The 24,302-nt window shown below is 45.0% G+C and overlaps 1 protein-coding gene across 1 annotated transcript in view; it reads left to right on the top strand.

Annotated features, from left to right (window-relative positions):
• XRN2 (5'-3' exoribonuclease 2) overlaps positions 1–24,302 on the top strand; it is a 50,985-nt gene that overhangs the window by 21,435 nt on the left and 5,248 nt on the right. The window contains exons 18-28 of the mRNA XM_065682572.1: positions 774–881; positions 961–1,050; positions 1,532–1,604; positions 5,017–5,100; positions 6,000–6,097; positions 6,189–6,268; positions 8,769–8,825; positions 10,915–10,983; positions 11,082–11,216; positions 12,849–12,976; positions 19,184–19,244. Coding sequence (XP_065538644.1) covers positions 774–881; positions 961–1,050; positions 1,532–1,604; positions 5,017–5,100; positions 6,000–6,097; positions 6,189–6,268; positions 8,769–8,825; positions 10,915–10,983; positions 11,082–11,216; positions 12,849–12,976; positions 19,184–19,244 — 983 coding nt within the window. The remainder of the gene's footprint in view (positions 1–773; positions 882–960; positions 1,051–1,531; positions 1,605–5,016; positions 5,101–5,999; positions 6,098–6,188; positions 6,269–8,768; positions 8,826–10,914; positions 10,984–11,081; positions 11,217–12,848; positions 12,977–19,183; positions 19,245–24,302) is intronic.

Below are 24,302 nucleotides of genomic sequence, written 5' to 3'. Positions count from 1 at the left end.
AAGTTAGCAGTGGAATTTTGCATTGGAAAACAGTACTGCAGATGGTGTGCTGCCAGATAAAGACTTTCCTGTTGAGAGCTCTAATGGCTCTGCCTGGCATGATCCTGCTGCTTACACAGTTACAGAGAACCTGGAAATACCTTCTCTGTCATTTCCCTGTTCCAGACGTGGTGGCAACTCAACACAAGTTGAAATCGTGTCCAGTTGTCACAGACTCCTGAGTGTAGCCCCGGGGCTGGGTACCTGTGTGGACAGACCATGATTTCCTACTCTTCGCAAGGAACTTTTATGCTTTGTTGTACTGGACTTTGTGCATGTGCTTGTGTGATTTATCTCGAGGGGGAGGAAAAAGGCATGAGGTACATCAGTGTCCTGAAGCTGAGGTCAGGATGCTGCTGTAAGGTCTCCTGTGTCGTTCTGGTGCCAGGTCCTGTCTCTTTGGCTGTCTCCCTTAGTGACTCAGACCTAGCACATAGCAAGAGTACTCTGGCATAGAAGTCTATCTGCTGCTCTGTGTTGCTGAGGAAGTGCCCGAGGTTTCCACTCCCTGTCCCGTGAACTCAGTCACTCTAGCCTGGCTATGAACAGTTAAGTCCCATCCTGAAGTCCAGAGTACCTTTAAAGGCAAGAGCTCTTTCTTTTCTAACCCTGGGGACTCCTCTTTCTCCTGGTTGATGCTGGGCAAACATTGTCAACTTCAGTTACTGGGCTTTGTGATTGACCGATTTATTTGGTACTTCTCTGATTTGCCTGGTTATGTTTCTCTATCCTAGGGCTGTGCCTCCTGGAACTGGTATTACCCTTTCCACTATGCTCCCTTTGCTTCTGACTTTGAGGGTATTGCAGACATGCCTTCGGATTTTGAGAAAGGCTCCAAGCCGGTAGGACACCCTCCTTCCTTTCTTCGTGACTTAACAGCTCATTGCAAGTGTCCTACATCTGCTCGTTTCATTCCAACAGTTTAAGCCCCTTGAGCAACTTATGGGAGTGTTTCCAGCCGCAAGTGGGAATTTTCTGCCACCGACGTGGAGGAAGCTCATGACAGATCCGGTAAGAATCCTCGCTGTATCTCTGTCTCTCTAAGGTTATATTGTCTTGCAGTTTGTGAGCATGACTTGCTGTTGCTTCTTCAGGCAGAAAACTAATGGAGACCAGGACGGGGGGGGGGGGGTTTGGTACATTGCAGAGGTTCTTCAAAGATCCTTACAAGGAATTCTCTGAATTCAGATGTTTCAGTGAGGAAAAATTAATGAGAATTAATACCTTAACCCAGGTATCTGCAATTATTCCATCCTGTTCCATGTCTTGTTTTGATAGTCTTTGAGTAGTGGAAGTGTCCCATCACACTTTGTGTTTCAATGGCCTTTTATAAAAGATGCTTCTGTTAGTCAAAGTTCTTTGCATCCCCCTCAGCTGTGGGTTGCCTGCCCTGGTACTGGTAAACCCAGAACAGAAGTGGAGCACTTGTGGCATTCTGAATCAATCCCGTAATTGGCTTTAATGATTTTCTCATTTATTTTCTCAAATACAGGAATCAAGCATAATTGATTTCTACCCTGAAGACTTTGCCATTGATTTAAATGGGAAGAAATACGCGTGGCAAGGTGAATTTCTAACTTTTTATGTCTTGGGCTATGTTGTACTGACCTTAGTCTCAATCTATGCAAAAATAGGAAGAAGATGGAGAATTACCTTGGTGAGACAATGATGCACCAAGTCACAGAGAGAACTTGTGTTCTTGGGTGTGGGGGAGAAGCAATTTGCAGCAGGTGTATGTTGGAAGAGAAATTAGTATGAAGAAGAAATGCTGGTTCAGTAAGTGATTTAGGATTGCAGTGATTATTAGTAATTCAGCAGTCATGCCAGATTCGTCAGTGTGTCCTGAACTAGATTAATCATGTTTCTATTTTTATCAGCCTTACTGTGTAATTGTCTTTTGTCTCCTTTGCATTTAATGAGTGGATCTTGTCCTGTTCAATCAGTGGCTCATTAATACCTTGTGCAAAATGCTTTGGGGAATATAGAAATATTTGGGTGCATCCAAAGAATGAAAAAGCAGTTGCAGTGCTTTAATGCAGCTTCTGCTTTCTTTAGAGAGCATTGATTTTAAAGGTCTGACAAATATATGTGGCTGGTTACACTATTATGTATTATAGTATTATTGTACACAAATATATGTGGTTACACTGTTGAGCCAAGAGTGTAACAGCTCAGTTGTAGAAGAGATTCAGAGCGGCCCTGCAGAGAAGGACTTGGGGGTGCTGGTCGATGAGAAAATGAACATGAGCCGGCTGCAGTGTGCGCTCGCAGCCCAGAAACCAACCGTATCCTGGGCTGCATCAAAAGGAGCGTGACCAGCAGGGCGAAGGAGGTGATCCTGCCCCTCTGCTCTGCTCTTGTGAGACCTCACCTCGAGCATTGTGTGCAGTTCTGGTGTCCTCAACATAACAAGGACATGGAACTGCTGGAACAAGTCCAGAGGAGGCCACGAGGATGATCAGGGACTGGAGCACCTCCTGTATGAAGACAGGCTGAGGAAGTTGGGGCTGCTCAGCCTGGAGAAGAGAAGGCTGCGTGGAGACCTAAGAGCAGCCTTCCAGTACCTGAAGGGGGCCTATAGGGATGCTGGGGAGGGACTCTTCGTCAGGGACTGTAGTGACAGGACAAGGGGTAACGGGTTAAAACTTAAACAGGGGAAGTTTAGATTGGATCTAAGGAGGAAATTCTTTCCTGTGAGGGTTGTGAGACACTGGAATAGGTTGCCCAGGGAGGTTGTGAGTGCTCCATCCCTGGCAGTGTTCAAGGCCAGGTTGGATGAAGCCTTGGGTGGGATGGTTTAGTGTGAGGTGTCCCTGTCCATGGCAGGGGGGTTGGAACTGGATGATCTTGAGGTCCTTTCCAACCCTAACTATTCTATGATTCTATGATTCTATAAATCATTATTTGGGCATCTGAGCATAAGAAAGCACATTTTTACCCTGAGGGTGGTGAGACCCTGGAACACGTTTCCCAGAGAGGTTGTGGAGTTTCTGTCCGTGGAGATACTCCAGTTCTGGCTGGACATGGTCCTGGGCAACCTGAGCAGCTCATGGCCATGCTGGAGCAGAGGGGTTGGACTAGATGATCTCCACAGGTTCCTGCTGACATCAGTGGTTCTGTGAACCCCCATGGCAGCTCACCTGTGTTTTGAGATGGCCACAGTCAGGCACACAGTATCTGGCTTGGGACAGTGTTCTGTAATCAAAGAGAATATACCCAGGCATTACTAGACATGTGGCATAGCAGGTTTTCCCTCTGTAACTTGAAGCTCTTTCTTACCCCTGCAGTAATTCCGGCAGCTTTTCTTGGTCCTTTTGTCCAGTTATCAAACCTATAGTCTAAAGCAATAATGCTTTAAGTAGCTCCCACATGCTTTCAGCAGCCTGTGGCATTACTTTTAATTCATTGGATGCTGAATAGCATTATAAACTCTTTGTCTGGATTAACATCTGGAATTCTCATACTTAAGAGGCAGTTGTGAAACAGATATTTTCCAAGCTGGAAGTACAGACTCAGTTTAAAAGCACCTACTATACCTTGTCCTCTTAATGAAACATTTGAAGAACTTCATTTTAGAGATGTGGTCATGCTTCTGAAAGCTCAGCATCGATCCTTTTGCGGTCTCCTGGGTTATGAACACTTACTGGTTTGGTGTCATTCCACAGCAAGCGTGGTGTGAAGGTGAAAATAAATTGTTTTCTAGGAGAGGTTTATCACTGTTTCCCTTCACAAGTAGTTATGTTCCAGCTGGGGTCTGGTGCTCTCTGTGATAAAGCAGTAGTCAGTCTGTGTGAAGATTATCCTCATACTTCGCAAGCAGGGGCTGGTGAGGCGGGCGGCAGCAGGCTGAAAGCTCTGCTTCTCTCTGGGTTGCAGTGGGCTAAATATAATTCTGATTCGGTTAAATTTCTGATGTATTTAACATATTATTTATGGTTTGTTCCAAACTGGTTTTGCAAGGAGAGGGTTACTTGCCATTGGGGTGATTACACTTTGACAGTTTAAGTTGCCCCCTTTCCTTCAGCTCTAGGAGAAGAGTGTTTGTTTTAATAAAGCCATGTCAAGATCTAACTTCTGAAGCAAAAGTGTTTCAGGCAGACCAAGTTTTAGGTTGGGGATCTTAAGCCTGAGTGTTGCACCTTCGGGTGATGACAAGGGCATGAGATCTGCCTGCTTGATACAGGCACAGATATGAAGCTATCATGCATATCAGTTGAGCAGAAAGCCTTTGCTGTCATTCTGGTCAGGAAAAGCTCCAAGTGTTCATGGTAAGGGAAATAAAGGTAAGGGAAATAAAAACTAAAATAATTACTTCAGACTCCAGCCAATAATCAGGGTGACAGAAGCGAACCTTTGAGGAATTTTCATGCTAAGTTTCTTGGTGCTTTTTTTGGATTTTGTTACAGAAGAAAACATAGCCTGGAGCATGTCAGGGAAGGCAGTTCTCCAGCTTCATCCAGTGTGACTGAGTTGGCTCTGAGATGTGCTGTGTAGTGAGGGATTTGTATCCTGAGGGGAGCCTTCATGTTATCTCAGAGTAAAATGAATAGTCCCTGATGGATGATATCTGCATCACCTCACCACTGAGCTTGGAGTGATTTATTCCATTGTTGTCTCTTAATAAATGAATTGGAATAAAGCAGCGTTGAGCTCTGGGAGAGGAGTATCTGTAGCACATGGGACTGTCCTACTGAGCTCCTCTTGCTCCTAAACAAGGCATGTGTGGGTAGAGGTGGCTGCTTCCTAGTGTCTACTCAGGAAGGGAGGAGGAGGATCAAGGGGTGCTTGGATACAAACTTCCCTTTCCAACCTCCACTGAACTGTTTTTCTCTTAACAACCTCTGTACATGTAGGGGTTTCTTTCCTGTGACCGATGCAGCAGTTCTTCCTTGGGTGAAGATGCTATTGGAGCTTTCCATGCTGGTCTCTCTTATTTTTTGCTCAAGAACTGTGAGAAAACACTGCTTTGATTTTCAGGTGTTGCGTTATTGCCGTTCGTCGATGAGCGACGCCTCAGAGCTGCCCTGGAAGAGGTGTACCCTGACCTCACCCCTGAAGAAAGTAAGAACTGAGATATTCTGTTACAGCTTGTTATGGCTGCTGCGTTTCACCCTGAATGAAGTGTGAATTTGGAAGTGTTCAAGGACGGGGCTTGGAGCACCCTGCTCTAGTGGAAGGTGTCCCTCCCATGGCAGGGGGTTGGAATTGGATCAGCTTTAAGGCCCCTTCCAACCTGAACTATTCTGTGTTTCTATGAAGAAGTTATAGCAGAAGTTTGGATGGATTGAATTACAGCAGGCTGGAGCCTCCTCTTCATGGATCAATTAGAATAATCCTCGATGGGTTTGGTTTTGTGGCTTTTATTTTTCTTTTTACTCAAGTAGATCTGCATAAGATTTAGGCTGAAAATTAGATGGAAGCTTAATTGTGTGGGAAGCTTCTACCAGTATACACGGTCACAGTACTTGTTAGATGAACATGTTGCAATCAAAAGCATAAACTCTGTTTCCATGGTTAGGGTTGATGGTACCACTTGGTAGGTGTGCTGGCTGTTCTGACCAGCAGGCTGGCTCTGTCCAGTTATGGGATGGGAAGTTTTGTGTTCAGCTTCTGTAGGCAAATACTATGTGTTACTTTCTCCACTGTACAAAAATAATAGCTGGTTCCTGTAAACTGCCTGGGAGGTTTGGGGGTCTTTGGGGTGTTTGGTTTTATTGAACTCAGCATCTTTGTATCTTCGACATTATCCTAAATTCAACATTCCTGCCATTGAATGCGAGATTCCCATTGTTCTACTGTCCCTGTTGTGGATAGAGACACACTGAAGGAATGCTCAAAGCTTTCTCCTAAATTGCAGTGAAGCTTTCCCTTAGTGGAGATGTCAGTAGGTGTGCTGGTCTGCTGTGCCCCTTCCTTCCCTCTTTCTCGGAACTCTTACCCTTTCTCTTCATCCTCTCTAGACAGAAGAAACAGCCTTGGTGGTGATGTTCTCTTTGTTGGAAAACACCATCCGCTTTGTGACTTTATTGTGGAACAGTACAAGACCAAAAACAAAGAGGTAGGCTGTGCTTGTCCTGAAGGGACTGTGGAAGTGATGAGGGTTGGAGGGCTACGAAAGTGCTTCAGCTGAAGAATTATTTCTTCCGTAGCCAGTGGATATTCCCCCCGAGCTGTGCCATGGGATCCAGGGCAAGCTTACACTGAATGAGAATGCTGTTCTTCCAGACCAGTGAGTATGGCTTTTGGAACGGGCTGTTTGAAGCTAAAGGACATTGCCTTATCTCTGCACTTAATAAATATCTTTGTGCCCACAACAAGAAACTCCTGACAAGGCAACATGTTTAATTCTGAGGGGAAACACGCTCTTCCCACCAGGTTTCATAGTAGTGTGTCTCATCATCAGCATGTATAAAAACCCAAGCAAGTAAAGCTTCATTCTGTGATCCTGTTCTTTTATTTCAGAGCTAGGCTTTGAAAGCAGCATCAGAAATCTTTAAAGTGTTCTGATGTGTGTGTTTAATTGCTGATGAATCTGCTTTGTTTGTCATCTGATTTCTATGTATTCAGTAATGTTTGAACTTTAATAGGTGAACGGGGACTGTATAATAAAAGTAGCAGTGATCAGTGGTCTCGTTCAGTAGGGTCATGGTGTTTTGGCCTCTCTGCTTTGTATGAGTGTTAATTTAATGCAGTCTGATGTAATTTCCAATAGTGCATGCTGTTTAAAAACCCCAACAATTCTGCTTTTTATATGCTAATCTTAATTGTATTAGAGAAAAATCCAGATAGAGGTGTTAGATATACTTTTCTGGTTTCCATTTAGGCCATAGCACTAAATTCAGAACTGCTCCAACTACACATACAAAAAATGCTAATACTTTTTGTTTTCTAGATAATGCATTTAGTTTGGGAAGTTATCAGTGCCATCTCTGCCCTGCAGGATATGCATTCATTTATCTAACCTCGCCTAGAGGCACAGGCAGGTGTTCAGTAACTCATTTGCATTAAATGCACAAACACTCTGATTCTGTTGGACAGCTAATGGATCCTAGGTCACACTAATACTCATTTCTCTATTCCTGGCATGGCTGGCAAGGAATATGAGCAAATCAGAGCTGGGCTTGGAAGAAATAGCGATGCAGGAAGAAGACAAGGAAGTTGTGAATGCTCCATCCCTGGCAGTGTTCAAGGCCAGGTTGGACACAGGGGCTTGGAGCAAGCTGCTTTAGTGGAAGGTGTCCGTGCCCGTGGCAGGGGTTTGGAGCTGAATGAGCACTAAGATGCCTTCCAACACAAACCTGTCTGGGATTCTATGCAGCTGTATGTCAGCCTATGAAATCTCAGTTAGAAAGGACATTTTAAGTGCTGTGGAAAACCAGCTGCTAAAATTATTTCTATATCTATATATGTAAAGTTCTTATTTCAAAGCCTTTTTCTTCCTGGTGAAGCAGGTTTGTGTCTTCCTGCTGTCTGCATGTGTCTGTCTCTCTGGTCTTCTGCCCTCATAGAACCTCTTGACTTGTTACAATCAAACCCTACCAGCACAAGTCGGTTTCCAAGGTTTAGAGTAGGACTGAGGCTTGTAAACAGGCTGCTGGGCACTGGGAAGGGTGTGAACCCACCATTACACAGTGGAGAATCCACACAGATCAGCTGCAAAAGTAATGGCATTTAAGAAATAAGGATTCAGCAATTCCACTGCTTGTTCAGTTGGTATGCTGGAGGGAAGGGATGCCATCCAGAGGGACCTTGACACGCTTGTGAGGTGGGCTGATGCCAGCCTTATGAAGTTCAACCATGCCAAGTGCAAGGTCCTACACCTGGGTCACAGCAATCCCAGGCACAGCTGCAGGTTGGGCAAAGAAGAGATTGAGAGCGGCCCTGCAGAGAAGGACTTGGGGGTGCTGGTCGATGAGAAAATGAACATGAGCCGGCTGCAGTGTGCGCTCGCAGCCCAGAAACCAACCGGATCCTGGGCTGCATCAAAAGGAGCGTGACCAGCAGGGCGAAGGAGGTGATCCTGCCCCTCTGCTCTGCTCTTGTGAGACCTCACCTGGAGCATTGTGTGCAGTTCTGGTGTCCTCAACATAAAAAGGACATGGAACTGCTGGAACAAGTCCAGAGGAGGCCACGAGGATGATCAGGGACTGGAGCACCTCCCGTATGAAGACAGGCTGAGGAAGTTGGGGCTGCTCAGCCTGGAGAAGAGAAGCTGCGCGGAGACCTCATAGCAGCCTTCCAGTACCTGAAGGGGGCCTATAGGGATGCTGGGGAGGGACTCTTCATCAGGGACTGTAGTGACAGGACAAGGGGTAATGGGTTAAAACTTAACTAGGGGAAGTTTAGATTGGATCTAAGGAGGAAATTCTTTCCTGTGAGGGTTGTGAGGCACTGGAATCAGTTGCCCAGGGAGGCTGTGAGTGCTCCATCCCTGGTGGTGTTCAGGGCTGTTTGGACAGAGCCTTGGGTGACCTGATTTAGTGTGAGGTGTCCCTGCCCATGGCAGGGGGGTTGGAGCTGGATGATCTTAAGGTCCTTTCCAACCCGAACTATTCTATGATTCTATAGAAGTATTTAATTTAGCAGAAAGGCAAGTTAATTTTGAAACCCCTTTTATGTGTCACAGTCTTAGTTGGCAGAGGAACAGGATTGATAGCAACAGAGAAGGTGGAGCAAATGGTAAGGAATATGTTACGTGGTGTTTGACAGAGGTTTTTTCTCTTCCTCAGGACGGTGGAGTCTCCTGTTCCAATGCTGCGTGATCTTACCCTGAATTCTGCAGTCAGGTGAGGAAACTCTTTGGTTTAATGCAGGGATGTGCAAAGTACAGCAATCAAACTCATTTCATTCAGTGTTTTGTGGTGTTGAGTTTGCATCAGAGTCTGTCTCTGATAAAATGACAGCTTTTATGTGAACGATTTCTGGTTTTCTGTGAGGATTGAGTCCAAGGTACTGTGTGGTACCCAGCGGGCTTGGGTTTGGGTGGGTGAGCAGGGTGCACAGTGTGTGCCCTGCAGGGATGTCCAATACTGCTGTTTCCCAGTGCATCAAACGACTATGCTTCACCCCTTCAGAAATACCTCATCTCTCTTCCTGGTGCTTTTCTGCTCACTCTCTACTGGGACTTCTGGCTCTTTGGCAAGCAAAGAGCAGCACCTACAGATCTTGATGGGCTGTATCAAGCCTTTTAAATGAGAAAACACAACCATTCATGAGAGCAAGCCTCAGACAGGATTGGGTATTGATCAAAAGCCCTCTAGCTCTTGAGTTTTGCCTCTTGGATTTGTATTCATTTTTATTTGTAGCAATTCCCAGAGGATCCTTGGGAATACACACTTCATGCCTTTAAGAAGTAAAGGAGCAACACTAACTTTGACAGAGTGTGATGTTTGGGAGGGTAATAAGAAACTTCATGCTGAATAAAAAACAAGGCAGAGTTTCCAAGGGTAAATCTCTTGTGGTCACAGAAGATTTTAATTACTCTTGCACTTGACAGCAAACTTCTGTGGATTTAGTGTGCTGTGTGTCCTCCTCACTCCATTTGGCACAGTGTGACAGGGATGGAAGGCTTGAGCCTAGAACCTCTCACTTCTTGAGCCATATAAGGTACTTGAGATACTGACAATCATTTATGATCCCTCGGTGTAAGTTTTTCCTCTACTGAGGCATAACTTGATTCAACTAAAACAACTATCTACAAGCAGTAGGAAATGCTAAGTTGTGGCTTGTCAGGGTATTGTAGAAAGGATGTTCCGAAATGGGGATTTAGTTACTTTGAGTGATGAGTTAAAGGTGGGTTTTGGCTTTCCATCTGCTGCTGTCAGGACATTTGAATTAGTTTATGCTCCTGTCCATTTCTCTATTGCAAGGATTTTTCTTCCTGTCCTTAGAGATAGTATGAGCAGTCATGGTTCTGCTCTTCAGATCTTGCAAATTTGGGTGACTTTTCCAAGGGACCATTATTCTCCTTCCTTCAAGTCTCATTCATTCTCTGTGCTGAAACCCAGCTGGAAGAGGGAAGTTATTCTGCTTGGCTCTTTGCTTTTATCTTCCTTGGCATTCCAAGCATCCTTCTACATCAAATGGTAGATAGTAAGAGAGCAGGTTGGTGCTGTGTGCTTCACTTGTGTCCCTGGTGGGGCCTACCTAAGACTTTGATACTGGAGACTGGAATTGCTAGGAGTGTGGATGAATTTTCCTAGAGCAAACCCAAGCTGCTGTATAATGCGTTATACCAGCAGAAATCAAGGTTTTGGTGCCTTTTTGCTCTGTTACTTTCAGTTTGTCTAATACTAGATAGCTCAAAATGCAGGATTTGCAAGGTATCACTGAAAATAGGTGTACATCCTGTGAGAGTCACTGAAAATAGGTGTACATCCCTCCACGGGAGCTGTGTGCAACTGCAAAGCTTCCTTTCAGGAGAGAAACTCCCCATCCCAGGAAATCCCACTCGTCAGTTTTGTACACTCGACTAGGCTACATGGAAGCTGATACCCTTCCTCTGTGTCCTGTGGCAGCCTTTGAACTTCAGGTACAATCAGTGCTTTGACTAGAGGATTTGTCCTCAGTGTCCATAGAAGATAATTTCATTACCATGCATAGGATTGTTTTCTAGACATGAAACTTCCTTTTGGACTGGCTGTTGAGTCAGGGGAGGAAAAAGGCACCCTGGGGAAAATAATTGAGAGTCCAAAGTCATCCAAGTCCAATATAGTTGGTACATCCACGTGCAAGAAAGGCATTTTGCCATTTAATAAGTTTTGGGTTCTTGAATCTTACTTTTGTGTTGTGTGCGTCACTGTTAACGAAGCAGCAGTTACTTTGCCATCTTGATTCATTGTCAGGTAAACCTAATCCTCAATTATTTTCTTCCAGCATCTCTTTCAAAGATCCACAGTTTGATGAAAACTTTGTTTTCAAGGCTACAGTGTTACCGGGTGCAAAGTAAGTGTCAGCTGTCGGTTTGCACATAGTTCCGTTTCCGTCTCGTAGTCGGAGTGTTTGCTCTGGGAAGTATTTATGGATCTGTTTTTCCTATTAAGGAAACCTGCTCCAGTTCTGAAGCCAGGAGACTGGGAAAAAACCAACAATGATGGCAGGCCCTGGAGACCGCAGCTGGGCTTCAACCGAGACAGAAAACCAGTGCATCTGGACCCGTCGGCGTTCAGAACTTTAGGGTAAGAGTGGTGGCACGGCTATGGGCTGCCTTGCTGAGGTAACTGTGCCCCTTGGTTGCTTTTTAAATGAACAAAAGAGAAGCAAAGGGGGTGGGGATGGACTGTCAGAGGTTAGCTGCTGGTGTGCCATGTTGGAAACTTTGGCATGTGATAATTCAGTATTGATGAAACCTGTTTATCACAGTGATGTGGTAATGCCTTGCATTCTTCTTGGTTTGGGGTTTGAGGGTTTTTTTCCCCTAGCTTTCCTAGGGGCTCTTTCAAGCTTGTTTTCTGGATGCTGGCTTGAAGTACAGAAGGTACAATGAGAATATTGCTCACAAGTGATGATTAAGACTGTTACGAAGACAAGAATCTCTTTTATGCTTTTAAAAATGAAGAAGTTTTTAAAACTCTTGTTCCAAGCACACATTGCACCGCACAAGCTACTTCTCAAGGCATTTCCACAGTCAGTTGTTATTAGTTCTCAAAAAACCCAAGTAACTTTCTCCAGTGCTGCAGTGTGGTATGAGAGTGCTTCTGAGTGCAGGATGAGAGTGAGCTGGGGTTATGTATTACACATAAAATCGTTTCCCTTACTGGGCAGTGCAAGGAGACATGTTTATAGAGCCAGAAAAGAGAGTGTTTTAAAGGAGAATATTATACAAGCAAATGAAATTAATCTGTAACTGAATATGAGTGTCTCTTTAGGAAGAGAAAATACCATCTTCTTCTTAGGGCTTCTGAGGAGCTTGAAGAAGAAAAAGCAGTACCCTTTTCTCCATCTGTGTGTTGGAAAGTGTAATTGTTCCAGTGCTGCACTCGTGAACCATCTTCATAGAATCATGGAATGTTTTGGGTTGGAAGGGACCTTAAGGCTCCTACAGCCCCAACCCCTGCCACGGGCAGGGACCCCTTCCACTGGAGCAGCTTGCTCCAAGCCCCTGTGTCCAGCCTGGCCTTGAACACTGCCAGGGATGGGGCAGCCACAGCTTCTCTGGGCCCCCTGTGCCAGCGCCTCAGCACCCTCACAGGGAAGAGCTTCTGCCTAAGAGCTCAGCTCAGTCTCCCCTCGGGCAGGTTCAAGCCATTCCCCTTGGCCTGGCCCTACAGGCCCTTGTCCAAGCCCCTCTCTAGGTTTCTTGTCTTCTGATCTTCCATATCATAGTTACAAAAATAACTATGTTATAACTGTGTAGCTGATCACATGTGATGTCCCATTAAATTGCTATCCAGGTGGCAGACACCACAAGCATCAAAGTCTAAATGTGAATGTAGTTCTGCACAGGAAGAATAGCAGAGGCCTGGCAGACATGGACGCACAAGCGTTTGCAGGTCCCAATCTCCCAACTCTCACTTCTCAGGATATGTGGCAGCAGTTCAGTTTTGCTGAACTCTGACACAGTTTGCAGGAAATATGAGTATTTCTGCTCTCGGGCTGGCTGTAGAAACTCCAGCACAGAGCACGTGCTTCCTTTGTGGTGTGCCTGGGACCCTCATCTGTACGCGAGTCACTGCGCCGTGCTTGTGCACATCTCCACTGGCGCACTGGAGAGAGCTGGGGAGTTCGATGGGCTGGGGAGCAGCTGTGCTGGAGCATGGTATTCATGAATCATCCTGTTCTTTTTCCTCTCTGTTTCTTACCCATAATAGCCATACGATGCCAAGGGAGAGAGTGATGCCAGGAATGTATGCCAACGCAGTACCTCTTGGAGCTTACGGGAGCCCCTACGCCAGACCGCTTCTGAGTGGGCAGCAGCAGATTCCTAAGCTGTTGTCAAGTAAGTGGGTTCTGCTTCCTGGAGCTCACAGGTTGGAAAACATTGCAGCTTCATTTTGGTCTGTTGCACTATTACAAATAAAAAGTGGAGTTAGGCATCTGTCTTCATCAACCGTGTGTTGCTCTTCCTCGATGGAATTGCTGTGGTGAGATGGACTAAAATGTAATTGTGTGCCTGGAAATGGGATCTCATTTTGAATACTGGGCCCAGTATTTAAATGCAATAGGAAAAATAGCCCATTGTCTGGCAAGGGTTCCCAGTTATCTGAATGTATTCTGTATGTGGCTGAATCTCCGCATCACCACCATCAGCTTAGTAAAAGCTTGGTCTTTGTTTCTGAAGAGAATAAGAGGAGGATGCTGGCCATAGAAAATAATTCATGCACAAGGCATGGTGGCATATGAGAAGAGATTGTAGGGCTGACAGGAGCTGTGGATGGTGCTGAGATGCCAGACAGCTGGAATAGCTAATTCGTAGTTCTGTACTGGCTTCTGCCTGTGGTAGGTGTTGCAGCTCCTGGCAAAGGTGATAGGAGGCAGTCAGGAGGTCAGGGGTGCCACTGCTCCTGACTTGATGAGCAAATGGCTCACTGGAAGTGATAAGATAAATCCTGTGTGACCTAATGTGAAGTTCTTCATTCTGGGAAAGAATTGCTTGTGCAAAGGGCACTAGTTAAGAGTCCCATCTCTTTGTGATCAGGAGCTGAGTTTCTGTAGTGGTGGGCTTGAGACAGGAGGAGTCTTGGCTAAACTGCCTAAAAAGCTCTTTAAAGTTCATCTGTTCATCTGGATTCTTGCAATATTAAATTATGCAAGTGTTTGAAGTTTAAACAGCTGACACAGGTAAGGTTTGAACGCCAACGTGTTGTCGCATATAGAAGACCAGATTCTTGCATAGTGAATCAGCCATTTTATACTTGCATTTTTGCTGCATATGAAACAGTGAATAAATAATATCAATGGCCACTCTGAATTAAATATATTGTTCAGTCCCAAAGTAGATGAAGGGTAGTTGAGTAGTGGGTGCAGAAGCTTTCTTGTGCGAGGAATCAGGTTGGTTTAAGTGGAGGCACAGATTGGATATGAGACCCTGGAGCTGTTAACTTGCACTAAAGGAAAACAAGTTAAACAAGAAACGTGATCTAAAGAAAAGAGTGTGGGGAATGGGGAGGCAGAACTACCACACAGGCATCACATTTCTGTATTAATCTCCAAAAAGAGAGAGCCTGTGTGGTTTGGAGGAGAGGGGAAGCATTTATGAGCCCTTCAGTCCCTGTGCTGCTGTTCATGTCTTCTAGAGCTCGAGTCTTATTATGAAGTCTGCTTATTTCAGAGCAGTTGTCTCTGCTTTATGTGCCTAATCTTGCCTATTAGGTACTTACAAAGCTCTCATCCTCATGGCATCTGAGCACCTTGTGTTGTGTAGGAAGCACTTCACGTGCAGGTATGTCCCACTGCCATCATTCTGTCAAACTGAGGAGGCTCAAGTCTGCTGATGGAGGTGAAAGCCCAGTGCATCTGTTGGCTTCAGAAAAGGTGTCTGGTGGCTTTTTTTAGCATGTCCCTTCCTCTTTCCTCCCTTCATCTCCTACCCTTCCTCACCCTCAGACTGTCTCGGGCATCCCCCGTTGCTGTTCTGCAGTTATGCCTGGCAAACCTGAAAGCAAGGCTTCCCCTCTCCTCCTTGTGCCGTTTTCCTTAATGCTGCTTTTCCCATAGGCAGATGTTGTTCTTGTGCCTTTCTGCTCCTGCAGTAAAAAGAGGTGCCAAGTCAACCTGCTGGTCCCTCCAGCCACAGTCATCCTGCAGAGGCTTTCCACAAAGCAGGGGTTGTCTTCCTGCTATTGCTGTCCAGGGCTCTTCATCCCAGAGTCGGGAAGCTGGTTCCTGGCACTCTCTGTTTGCATGGGAGACCACAGTGCAGCATGCTGCAAATGTAATTCTTTGCCAGTTAATTCTGTTGTTTCTCCTCCTCTTCTGCCAACCAAGCTGTCCCAGGAGGCTGGTCTTAAGCTCTAATGAATTTCTGATTTAAAATGACTTCACCATGAAGTCTGTACAAGTAATTACAGCAACAGTTGACTTGGTATTTGGAGACCATCTTTCAGTGCCTCATTATTTAACACAGGCATGAGGACAGTTGATGTCCCAGTCAGTGGGATGGGTGCAGGTTAAAGAGTGTGAGGCATGTGCTTGCTCCTAGAAAGAGCTCCAGAAATGCATCCTGCTGCCTGGACAGTGGGTCAGGACCCAGCCCAAGCCACCCAGGACTACCAGTGCCAAGTGAACCACATGTGTCTTAACTCCTCTTCTACAGTATAGAGTCAGACTTGCTTAAGCCCTTAATAGAAGAATACCTCCAAGGGCTGTAGCCCAAAATTTCTCCTGAAACCAGTCTTTCAGACATTCACCGAAGTGTGCTTTTTAATGGGACTGTGTGCCCAACACCATAACACACTACGGATTGTGTGGGTTGAGAGTCAAGCAAACCTGTGGAGATGAGAGAGTGCCAGTAGCTTTCTGAACCTCACTGCAGAAGGTGACAGGAGTTGAACAGCTGTTGAACAGAACGATCTGCGTGAACAGTGCTAGCTCCAATGGAAATGTGTGGTCAGAATTGAGCACCTGGCCCAGTTTCACCCAGTGTTCTGTCTAGGAGTACCAAAAGGCTTTCCTAGATCTGACCCCACAGCTCTCTTGCCTTTTGCAGTCACCGCTTCAGTTCAAGCAGAAATGTCTCTGTCAAAGCACAGACACCTTCAACTAGAAAATCAAAGCAGGATTGGGAGGGCATATACTGAGTTTTCTTAATGGGGAAGGTTATCTCCAGTGTCAGTCACACTCATCAGCTATATCGTAGAATGGTTTGGGTTGGAAAGGACCTTAAGATCATCCAGTTCCAACCCCCCTGCCACGGGCAGGGACTTCTCACAGTAGACCGTGTCACCCAAGGCTCTGTCCACATCACCCAAGGCCAACCTGGCCTTGAACACTGCCAGGGATGAAGCATATCACTGTGAGATGTTGTGGCATGACTGAATTGGGAAGCACTTGGAACCTCCCCATTCCTCAAAACTAGAGCTGATGTGGTCAAAATTCCCACATTTTGCGGCCTTGATGCAGAGCAACTTTTTCTGTGTTACGTTTTTATACATATGGTGAAGTAAAATTAACCTCTTGAAGGGCAATGCGGTCAGGCGTAGTGCCATCTCTTCCTCAAGAGCCTGCTGTGGGTGTTCCTTACTGGTGTGCTCTGATTTGACTTGGATGTGCCAATTTTCAGCTGATGAATAATTGTCTGTGCTGATAAGTTGGGCAGTCAAGTGCAGTGTGGCAGTCCCTGTGAATGGCGGATTTAGTCCCTGCGGCGCGGGATATCTGATTTCTGACTTTCATCTCAGTTAGTAAACTTGTCAATTAGCTGCATTTGAAAAGTGATTTTGATTAGCGCAATCAGTAAACACAGAATCTCCTCTTTGATTGCCACACTGATGAGATAAATTGTTCCTTGAGGAGCTGCTGGAGAAGGCAGTTTGTTTGGCCTTATAGCTCTAGGAAGTGCCTAGGTCGTGAGGACCAAAGAAACGATTCATTGTCATTTCTGCTCCCATTTTGTACCCTTTTGAAGTGCAATTCCTGCTCCAAGCTTTTTCCCCTCAAAGACTGCTCTTTGTCAGAGACATATAGATAATAGCAATGAATTGGCTTTAAATGTTTTTATGATGCCTTTATTAAACTCTTTGTTAAACTGTTCCCTGGAGCTGCCAAAAGTGTGGTTACAGCAGGAGAGCTGAGGCCTTGCTTATTCCAGTGGAAGGAAAGGGGTTAAATAGGACACATGGTTTTAACCAGCCCTTAAGCAGGGTCTGTATGAACAGGAAATGCTATACCAGGGCAAGCCCAGCGTCATCTCACTGGGTTTCACTAGAGCACCATTTGACCCTGGAAGTGGAATGGAAAACGTGTTAATAATCTCAATTAAAATGTGGAGGTTTGACTGGGGAAGGCTGGGGGGGGACGGACTGTATTAATCTGTAATTGCCCAGATGCTTGGGGGCTTTGTCTGGCTCAGGAGGGGAAGGATGGGGGAGATGTGGCTGTTATTTACCCTGGAATATAGAGTTGTTGTCTGGCAGTTTGTGTCTCCAGCAAGCAAAAGGAGAACTGAGCCAGGCCCAGAAGAGCTGCAGGTCTGGTTGTGGTGATGGAGCCAAACCCAAGCCCCCCATCCTGAGGGTGCTGGTGAAGAATTGCATGTGGTAGGAGTAGTAATAAAGCACAGGATATGTGTGCAGGTAATAGATAAATGCAGGTACATTTATCCATGCAGCAGATGGAGGGGGTGCATCTGAAAACATCCTTAGGAGGACTCAGTTCTTCTGTATTATATGTATTGCTGCAATTCTGGTGTCTGTGAGACTTAGAAATTACTAGAAATAAAGTAATCTAAGGCTATTTTCTGACTGAAAAAAGCGACACTCTTGGGCTTAACCTAATGTTTTAATTAATTATTTTAATGATTTATTCTTTATACTTTAGTTTAAGCTTTAGTATAATCTTGTATCTGAATTGCTTTTTTCCCCCCAGAGCAGCTCAGTACAGTGTTAGGGGCCGGGGCTTTCTCCTGTTGCACTGATCTTGTATTCAAAAGCAAACACAGCATCCCTAAAGCATAGTGTCAGTACAGCCTGTTCATGCATGTAAAAGTCCTTATAATTCACAGGCTGATGAGTATAAAAGTGCCACACACCCATCTGTAGTTTGCAGTGCTTTAGACTGGTTTGGTTGTAATGTATAGGAAATAACTGATTATACCTGATTACAAGCATCAGTTGGTAACTAATATATATATATATAAGCATATATATGTATATACACACACACACAGATGCATACTAAGAGAGAGGCGTGTATCTATTGGTTGCTGTGTGTATATACATATAATGTTTAATAAACAGATAAAATCCCTGTGGACTCAATCCATTGCTGGGCTGGATTAGCTCTGCTCAAGTGCTGCTGTGAGAGGTTTCTGCACAGGTCAGGCCATTGGAGCCTGCAGACAATCCAGCCGGAGTTAGGAGAGAGGCACAGCTTTTCCCTCTGGGGCTTTTATTCCCCCTTTTCTCCCAAATCACTGCAGAGCTTTAGTGCACTGGAATATTGGCAGTTGAACAGGGTGTTACTGTCCCACCGCAGCGTGTCCATTAGACAGCTTCTGGAACCAGCTGTTGAAATTAGGTCACGCTTAAACACCATTGAAAACAATCAAAGGTGTCACTGAAACGGAGGTTTTTGATTGACAGCTGCTCTGAGTGCTGGGGCTGAGCGGGGCTATTGATGGGCTGTTTCTTTTATCCTGTTTACTGAGCAGTTTGTTTAGAGGAACAACAAGTGTTTAATTGTGTGTCCTGTTACAGCAGTGTTGTTACCGCCGTGTCTTTGTGAAGAGTCACTCTGGGCAGAAGAAACAATTGAGAAGTGGGTGGTCTTTTTCTCTGCAGTTTCTTCCAACTGCAGGGTTAGGTCTCTGGCCAAGATTTTACCCCCAAGGGTTTATTTCAGTCTGATTACATTATCCAAGAGATCAGTAACAGATTGTTATTACGACATTATCATTGTCTAGCTTAACTTTTAAGCATCTGTTACTGTCTTTAAATACATCCTAAATCTAACTGGGTATATATTTAAATGTGGATAAAGTGGAACTGCTCACTTTTACATACTCTGGTCAATCTTTTACTTTGCTTTATAGCGAAGCTTAGCCTAATCAGAGGAAACTTGCACATATGTTGAGTATTACACATTTGTTGCTCACAAGCACGGTGTGCTGTGATGTGTGTCTATGGGGCTGTATTTTCTAATAGAGTGGAGTGATGACTGTACTGATAAAAACTGTAAGTATCAAATGAAGTCTTCACTTGTTATAGTAAACAGGGGTGGGTTTTCATTTTCAACCTCCAAGAGAACGTACCTGTGGAAGGAACAAGCATTAGCCAATGCCAGTTCTAGCAGTTAAAATTCATTCCTCTATTAACATGAAGCTTATTGGCCATACTCAAAGAATAAGTTGCCTTTTATTAATAAATACAAAGCTTGCCACTTGTGCACACAAGGGCACAAGTTCTCAGCCACATGTAAGAGCAAGCAGAATGCTGTTCTTTAAGTGTACTCACTCAGGTTTATTTCAACACCTTGTTTTACCCTCTAGATCTTAGACCCCAGGAGGCTTGGCGAGGTCCTACGCCCCTGTTCCAGCAGACACCACAAAGGTAAGGCAGGAGGGATGGATGCTGTGTAAAATGCGGCCAGGAGGATGTACATGGTTCCACCAGGCTTTTTTCCCCTCTTTGTTTTGAACTTTGTTGTTTAATTTGTTGCAGTGCTGCCGTACAACAGGTTTTATTTTAGTTAATGAATGTCCATGGTTTATTTCTGTTTTGTGACTGCACTATGTGCTGTTCATCCTTTAAAAGGCTCGAGTACTTTGTATGGAAAAAAAAAGAAGGCAGAAACACTTTCCGTTAAAACTCAGACTTCAAAATTAACTTTACTGTTGGTGCTTTGGTACCGTTCTTGGTTCTTTGGCCTTTATCTTATTGAAGCTTTTGAGATACTGTGAAATTGAACACAGAGAGCTTAAAACTGCATTAGATTTTGGACAGGCTAAACAAATTTCTTTTTAGGAGGGCTGTGGAGCTTAATGAGGCATAACTAATGGTGTTCCACTTTTATCATTTCTGTGCCGCAGCCGCTGCATTAGTACAGACGAGCCATTGATTCTTGCTACAAACCTCTTGAAGTCCTAATCAGCTTCTTTGGTACAAGTTTTTCAGGCCTGACAAGCCTATTGTAGGGCAGTGTCACTGTAGGTCAGTAGTTATTAGTTGCCACTGAAAACAGTTTCTTTAACTACTTAAGACTGAACTGAATTAAATGCAGAAGGGACTCAGGGAAGGATTATGGAATCTGCAGCCCAATAAGTGCCATCGAATAGAAGGAATGTGACATGGTTTGATAATAAGGGATGTTTTACATGCGTTCCTTCATTGATAGGTTGTATGTCCTTAAGTCAGATGGACTTTATAAACTCCAGAGTACCTGTGGAAGCTATGAATAATGATATTTATTTATGTTTGCGGAGGAATGAGAGTGAATGTGAAATCTTTGAAGTTTCACAACTCTTTTTTTTTTTTTTTCCATGGGTTTATTTGCAAGTATTAACCATTGAAAATATGAGCTTTGGGAGAATTTATTGAGCTCTCCACGATCACACTTTCCATGGCAACCATTTTGATCGCTATTGAAACACGTCCGGCTCCTTTGCCCTGTGCCACATCAATGTGGAATATTGCATTGTAAATGACTTGTGCATTACAAACTTTAATGTTACGTTGTCCATGGGAATTGCTATTCCCACACCTTAATTAAATCCAGTTTGCAGAGTATTGTGATGTGAAGTACCGTTGCAGGTCTGTAACTTGCCATTACTTTAACAGGGCTATGCTGCTGTCCTGTAATGGGCTGTTTGGTTTTGCAGGGTGGAAGAGGTTCTCAATTCACATACAAAGAACTTATGGCTGCCAGAAGTTGTGTGTTTCTCACTCAAAACACACATTTTTATTACAATTGCAGTAATTGACTGTCCCTGTCATCTGAATCCTATCATAAAGTTACTGTGCTTGGCTTGTGGTAATACTTTCAGAGGTGACCACACACTGCCCAAGTCCTTTGGAGCAGTTTTGCAGACAGTGTTTGTCTGCTTGTAGTGCTGTGGTACTGACCTCGCTGTTCAGCTCCCAAACTTGAGGAGGAAACCGGTGTCCCCTGAGGTGACTTTGAACTGAAGATGTGTCATCATCACCTAGAAAACACGCCTTGGAGAAGCTTGGAGAATGCTGTGCTAGCTTTCGAGTGACAGCAGCAAAACTGCCTGTTTGTGCTTTGTTACACCCATGATAGTGTATGAAAATCACGAAGTTGCCAGTCTTGGTGCTGGGGACGGGTAATTTTGCCACATTCTTGGAACATGTTTGATTTAGGAAACAAGCCTAACTCACTCAACATCAGCCCCTAAGCATCTATTTGATTTGAGCTTCAAATCAAACATGCTTAGGGCTGATGCTGAGTTAGTTGCCATACAGAGACAAGCACAGAGACTTAAGCATAAGTTTAAACACAGACAGTCTTGGTGCAGGAGAAACAGCTGAACTTGTTGAACCAACCCCCTAAGAGGTTTTCAGCCTCCCAGTTAATTCCCTGGGAGCTGCTGGTTTCCCATATGGGTACCTTCAAGGCTGTCCCCACTTGCTCCTGCAGCTGCAGGTGCCCAGGAGCAGCGAGGAATTTCTGTTCTCCACCACCTCTGCTCCTGGGAAGAAGGTAACTGAGGGAGAGGCCAGCCCCTGCTCCAGCCTTTTAGGTGAAGTGGGTTGGCAGGAGGCTGCCGGATCCTTGATTTGTGACATCAAGCAAGGGATAAGCAGGGAGCCCTGTCTTTGCCAGGAGAGCTTTGTGGTGTTTCAGGGATGGAGCACTGCAGTTAGGGCTAAACTAGCTATTGCTTCACAGGTACAAGAAACCCAGGAGTGTAAAGCTGCTTCTTCACAATGCAGATGATTTATCTCCTGCGTAAGATTTCTTACTTTTAAACTTAGCAATGATGGGCTGAGAAAGTTGGGTCTGTTCAGCCGGGAGAAGAGGAGCTGCGTGGAGACCTCAGAACAGCTTCTAGTGTCTGAAGGGGGCTACAAGGGTGCTGGAGAGGGACCATTCATCAGGGACTGGAGTGATAGGACAAAGGGTAATAGGTTCAAACTAAACCAGGGAGGTTTAGGTTAGATATAAGAAAGTTCTTCCCTGTGAGAGTGGTGTGGCACCAATTTTATTTTACCTGCTGCACACTGAATTAGAATCCCAGAACCCCAGCCTGGTTTGGGTTGAAGGGACCTTAAAGCTCCTCCAGCTCCAACCCGTGCCACGAGCAGGGACCCCTTCCACTGGAGCAGCTTGCTCCAAGCCCCTGTGTCCAACCTGGCCTTGAGCACTGCCAGGGATGGGGCAGCCACAGCTTCTCTGGGCACCCTGTGCCAGCGCCTCAGCACCCTCCCAGGGAAGAGCTTCTGCCTAAGAGCTCAGCTCAGTCTCCCCTTGGGGCAGGTTCAAGCCACTCCCCTTGGCCTGTTCCTACAAGCCCTGATGAAGGGAATATTTGCTGGTTCTAACTGAAAATCTCTAGTTCCACTCTCTCACATGGTCTCAAAGCAAAAAATGCCCTGACGTAATAATGATATTAGTGTTTAAGTGTTTCATTTGTTAAATATCCCGATTTTTTTACTAAGCAGCACTTTAACAGAAAGTTAGACTCTGTACCAAATACATATTAATGTCAAATGAAATCTGCATCAAACTTCCTCATGCCAGGCATGTAGCAAGTGTTGGCCTGTGACCTTCAGTCGCTGAGGGTGTTTGTGTTTGTCACAAGCATGTTAGCAACGTTGTAGAGACAGAAGAGTCCTAGAGCTGGAGCCACAGAGGTGATTCCCTGTAGTTTTCCTTGAGGCTGAGCGGTGTACTTATCCTCAGGGCTGCTGTTTTCTAGGAATAATGGGAGGAAAGGAAGTGAGTGCTCAAAATACTCAATCAAAAAGAATATTATTGTTAAAACACTGGGTTCGAGTGTTTAGCCCCTGCAGGTTTAATGTGCTGTTAACTTTAAACACAGTGCTGCTCCCCCTAATGAATGATTCAGTGTGTGTTTCTGGACATGCCTCTGAAGCTAAAAATAAAATCTCACAGTTCAGTGTTGCCACTTGGCTTTTGTGCCTGTTCGGTTTTAGTACTCGTATTGCACATCACAGTTACCAGTTGCATGTTTATCAGGTAAGACTCATACTTTATAAGCAGGAATTGAGCTGTTTTGTTTCTGGAGATGGTAGGAGTTTCCTTTGCCTTCTTAAAGTTCAGGCAGGTCTTAATGTGACCCAATGGAGCAGCTGAGTATGAAACCAAAAGCAGTTTGCATCCAAAACCGGAAAGCCTTCAGGTCCAAGTGCCTGGTTTCATTCAGTTTAATCTGTACCTGCCTTGATTCCAACTTTGTCTCTGTTCCTGCTGATGAAACGTGTGTTTAAAAGTCCTTCCTCTCCCAGTGTTGCTTCCTCAGCTGCTCAGAGCTCCGTTTGTGAAGCTGTGAACCCTCCCTTGGGCAGGAAAGTCAAACCTCCTCCCTCAACCTCATGTGTGCCTGAAAGAACAGATCCCTCTGGGTAGGGATGACTCCTCCAGGGTGGAAGTCCTGCCTGTTTAATACAGTAAATGTAGGCAGAGGCACTTTGCAGACACACAGAGCACTAACTCAGTTCAGCGGAGCAGCAGGTAGAGACAAACCACAGTGCTCATGCTCTCTGCTATTCCTGCCTCCCGGCACGCTGGCCGCACACTGCTCAGCTGACTCCCTCTTAAGCAGGGGTCAGGAGAGATTAACTGGCTCCACTATCCAGTGTTTTTCCTTTTACAGAAACAGATTGTGCTGCAAAACATGAATTCTGCCAGGAGTTGTACCCTTACCTGCGCTCAGCTTTAAAGACTATATCATGCCTATATCATTTTTCCAAATATTTTATATCAAACAACGATTTGCTGTATTATACCTGTTGCTTTATAATTGTAATGTTAGAATAGGTACTTGAAGGCAATTAAAACATTTCTTGCTGTCAGTAATCTAGGGTGGCAAACTAGCTTATAATGGATGTTGAATTTGCGTTCCCATATAAACTGTACACCAAATGTCAGTCAGTCCATGCCAATTAGTGCTTATGTTGCTAGGTCACCGTGGTCAATTGAAAACGGCATCAATAGAACTTGAAAAGGTTTCTTCCCGATCAGACCTTCTGACATATTGAGCAGAATAATGGATGGGAAAAAGCAGCCAAGGCCCCTACCCTAGATTCAGAATACTCGCAGTAAGAATTCATTTGCAACCTGCAATTAACTAGAAAGAATGGACTCCCAGAAAGAGTCTGGACATTTAGAAAAGAAAGCCTCATTCTCCTGGATCGCACATGTTTACTCTCTGGATGGTGCGTTACGGTCAGCCAACGTGGGGAGCTCTGGGGTTTAATCCACGGTCAGGAGCGGTGCGGGTGAACTGGTGAATTTGCCCTTAAAAAAACAAAAAGATGAACAAAATCCTTCCAAGGAATTTGTAACATTGAATTTGCTGCCTGTGGTGGTACCTGGGGCTGTGGCTTTTAAACTGGGATGGAGGAAGCAGTACCAAGAGTAGCCTTTCAGTAGGAGAACCTTAGAAGATATTCCCCCCCTCTCTG

Source organism: Lathamus discolor, chromosome 5 (assembly GCF_037157495.1).
Source record: "Lathamus discolor isolate bLatDis1 chromosome 5, bLatDis1.hap1, whole genome shotgun sequence".
Classification (NCBI taxonomy): Eukaryota; Metazoa; Chordata; class Aves; order Psittaciformes; family Psittacidae; genus Lathamus; species Lathamus discolor.
The sequence above is the reverse complement of the archived record's forward strand: the minus strand, read 5'-3'. Positions and strand labels throughout refer to the sequence as shown.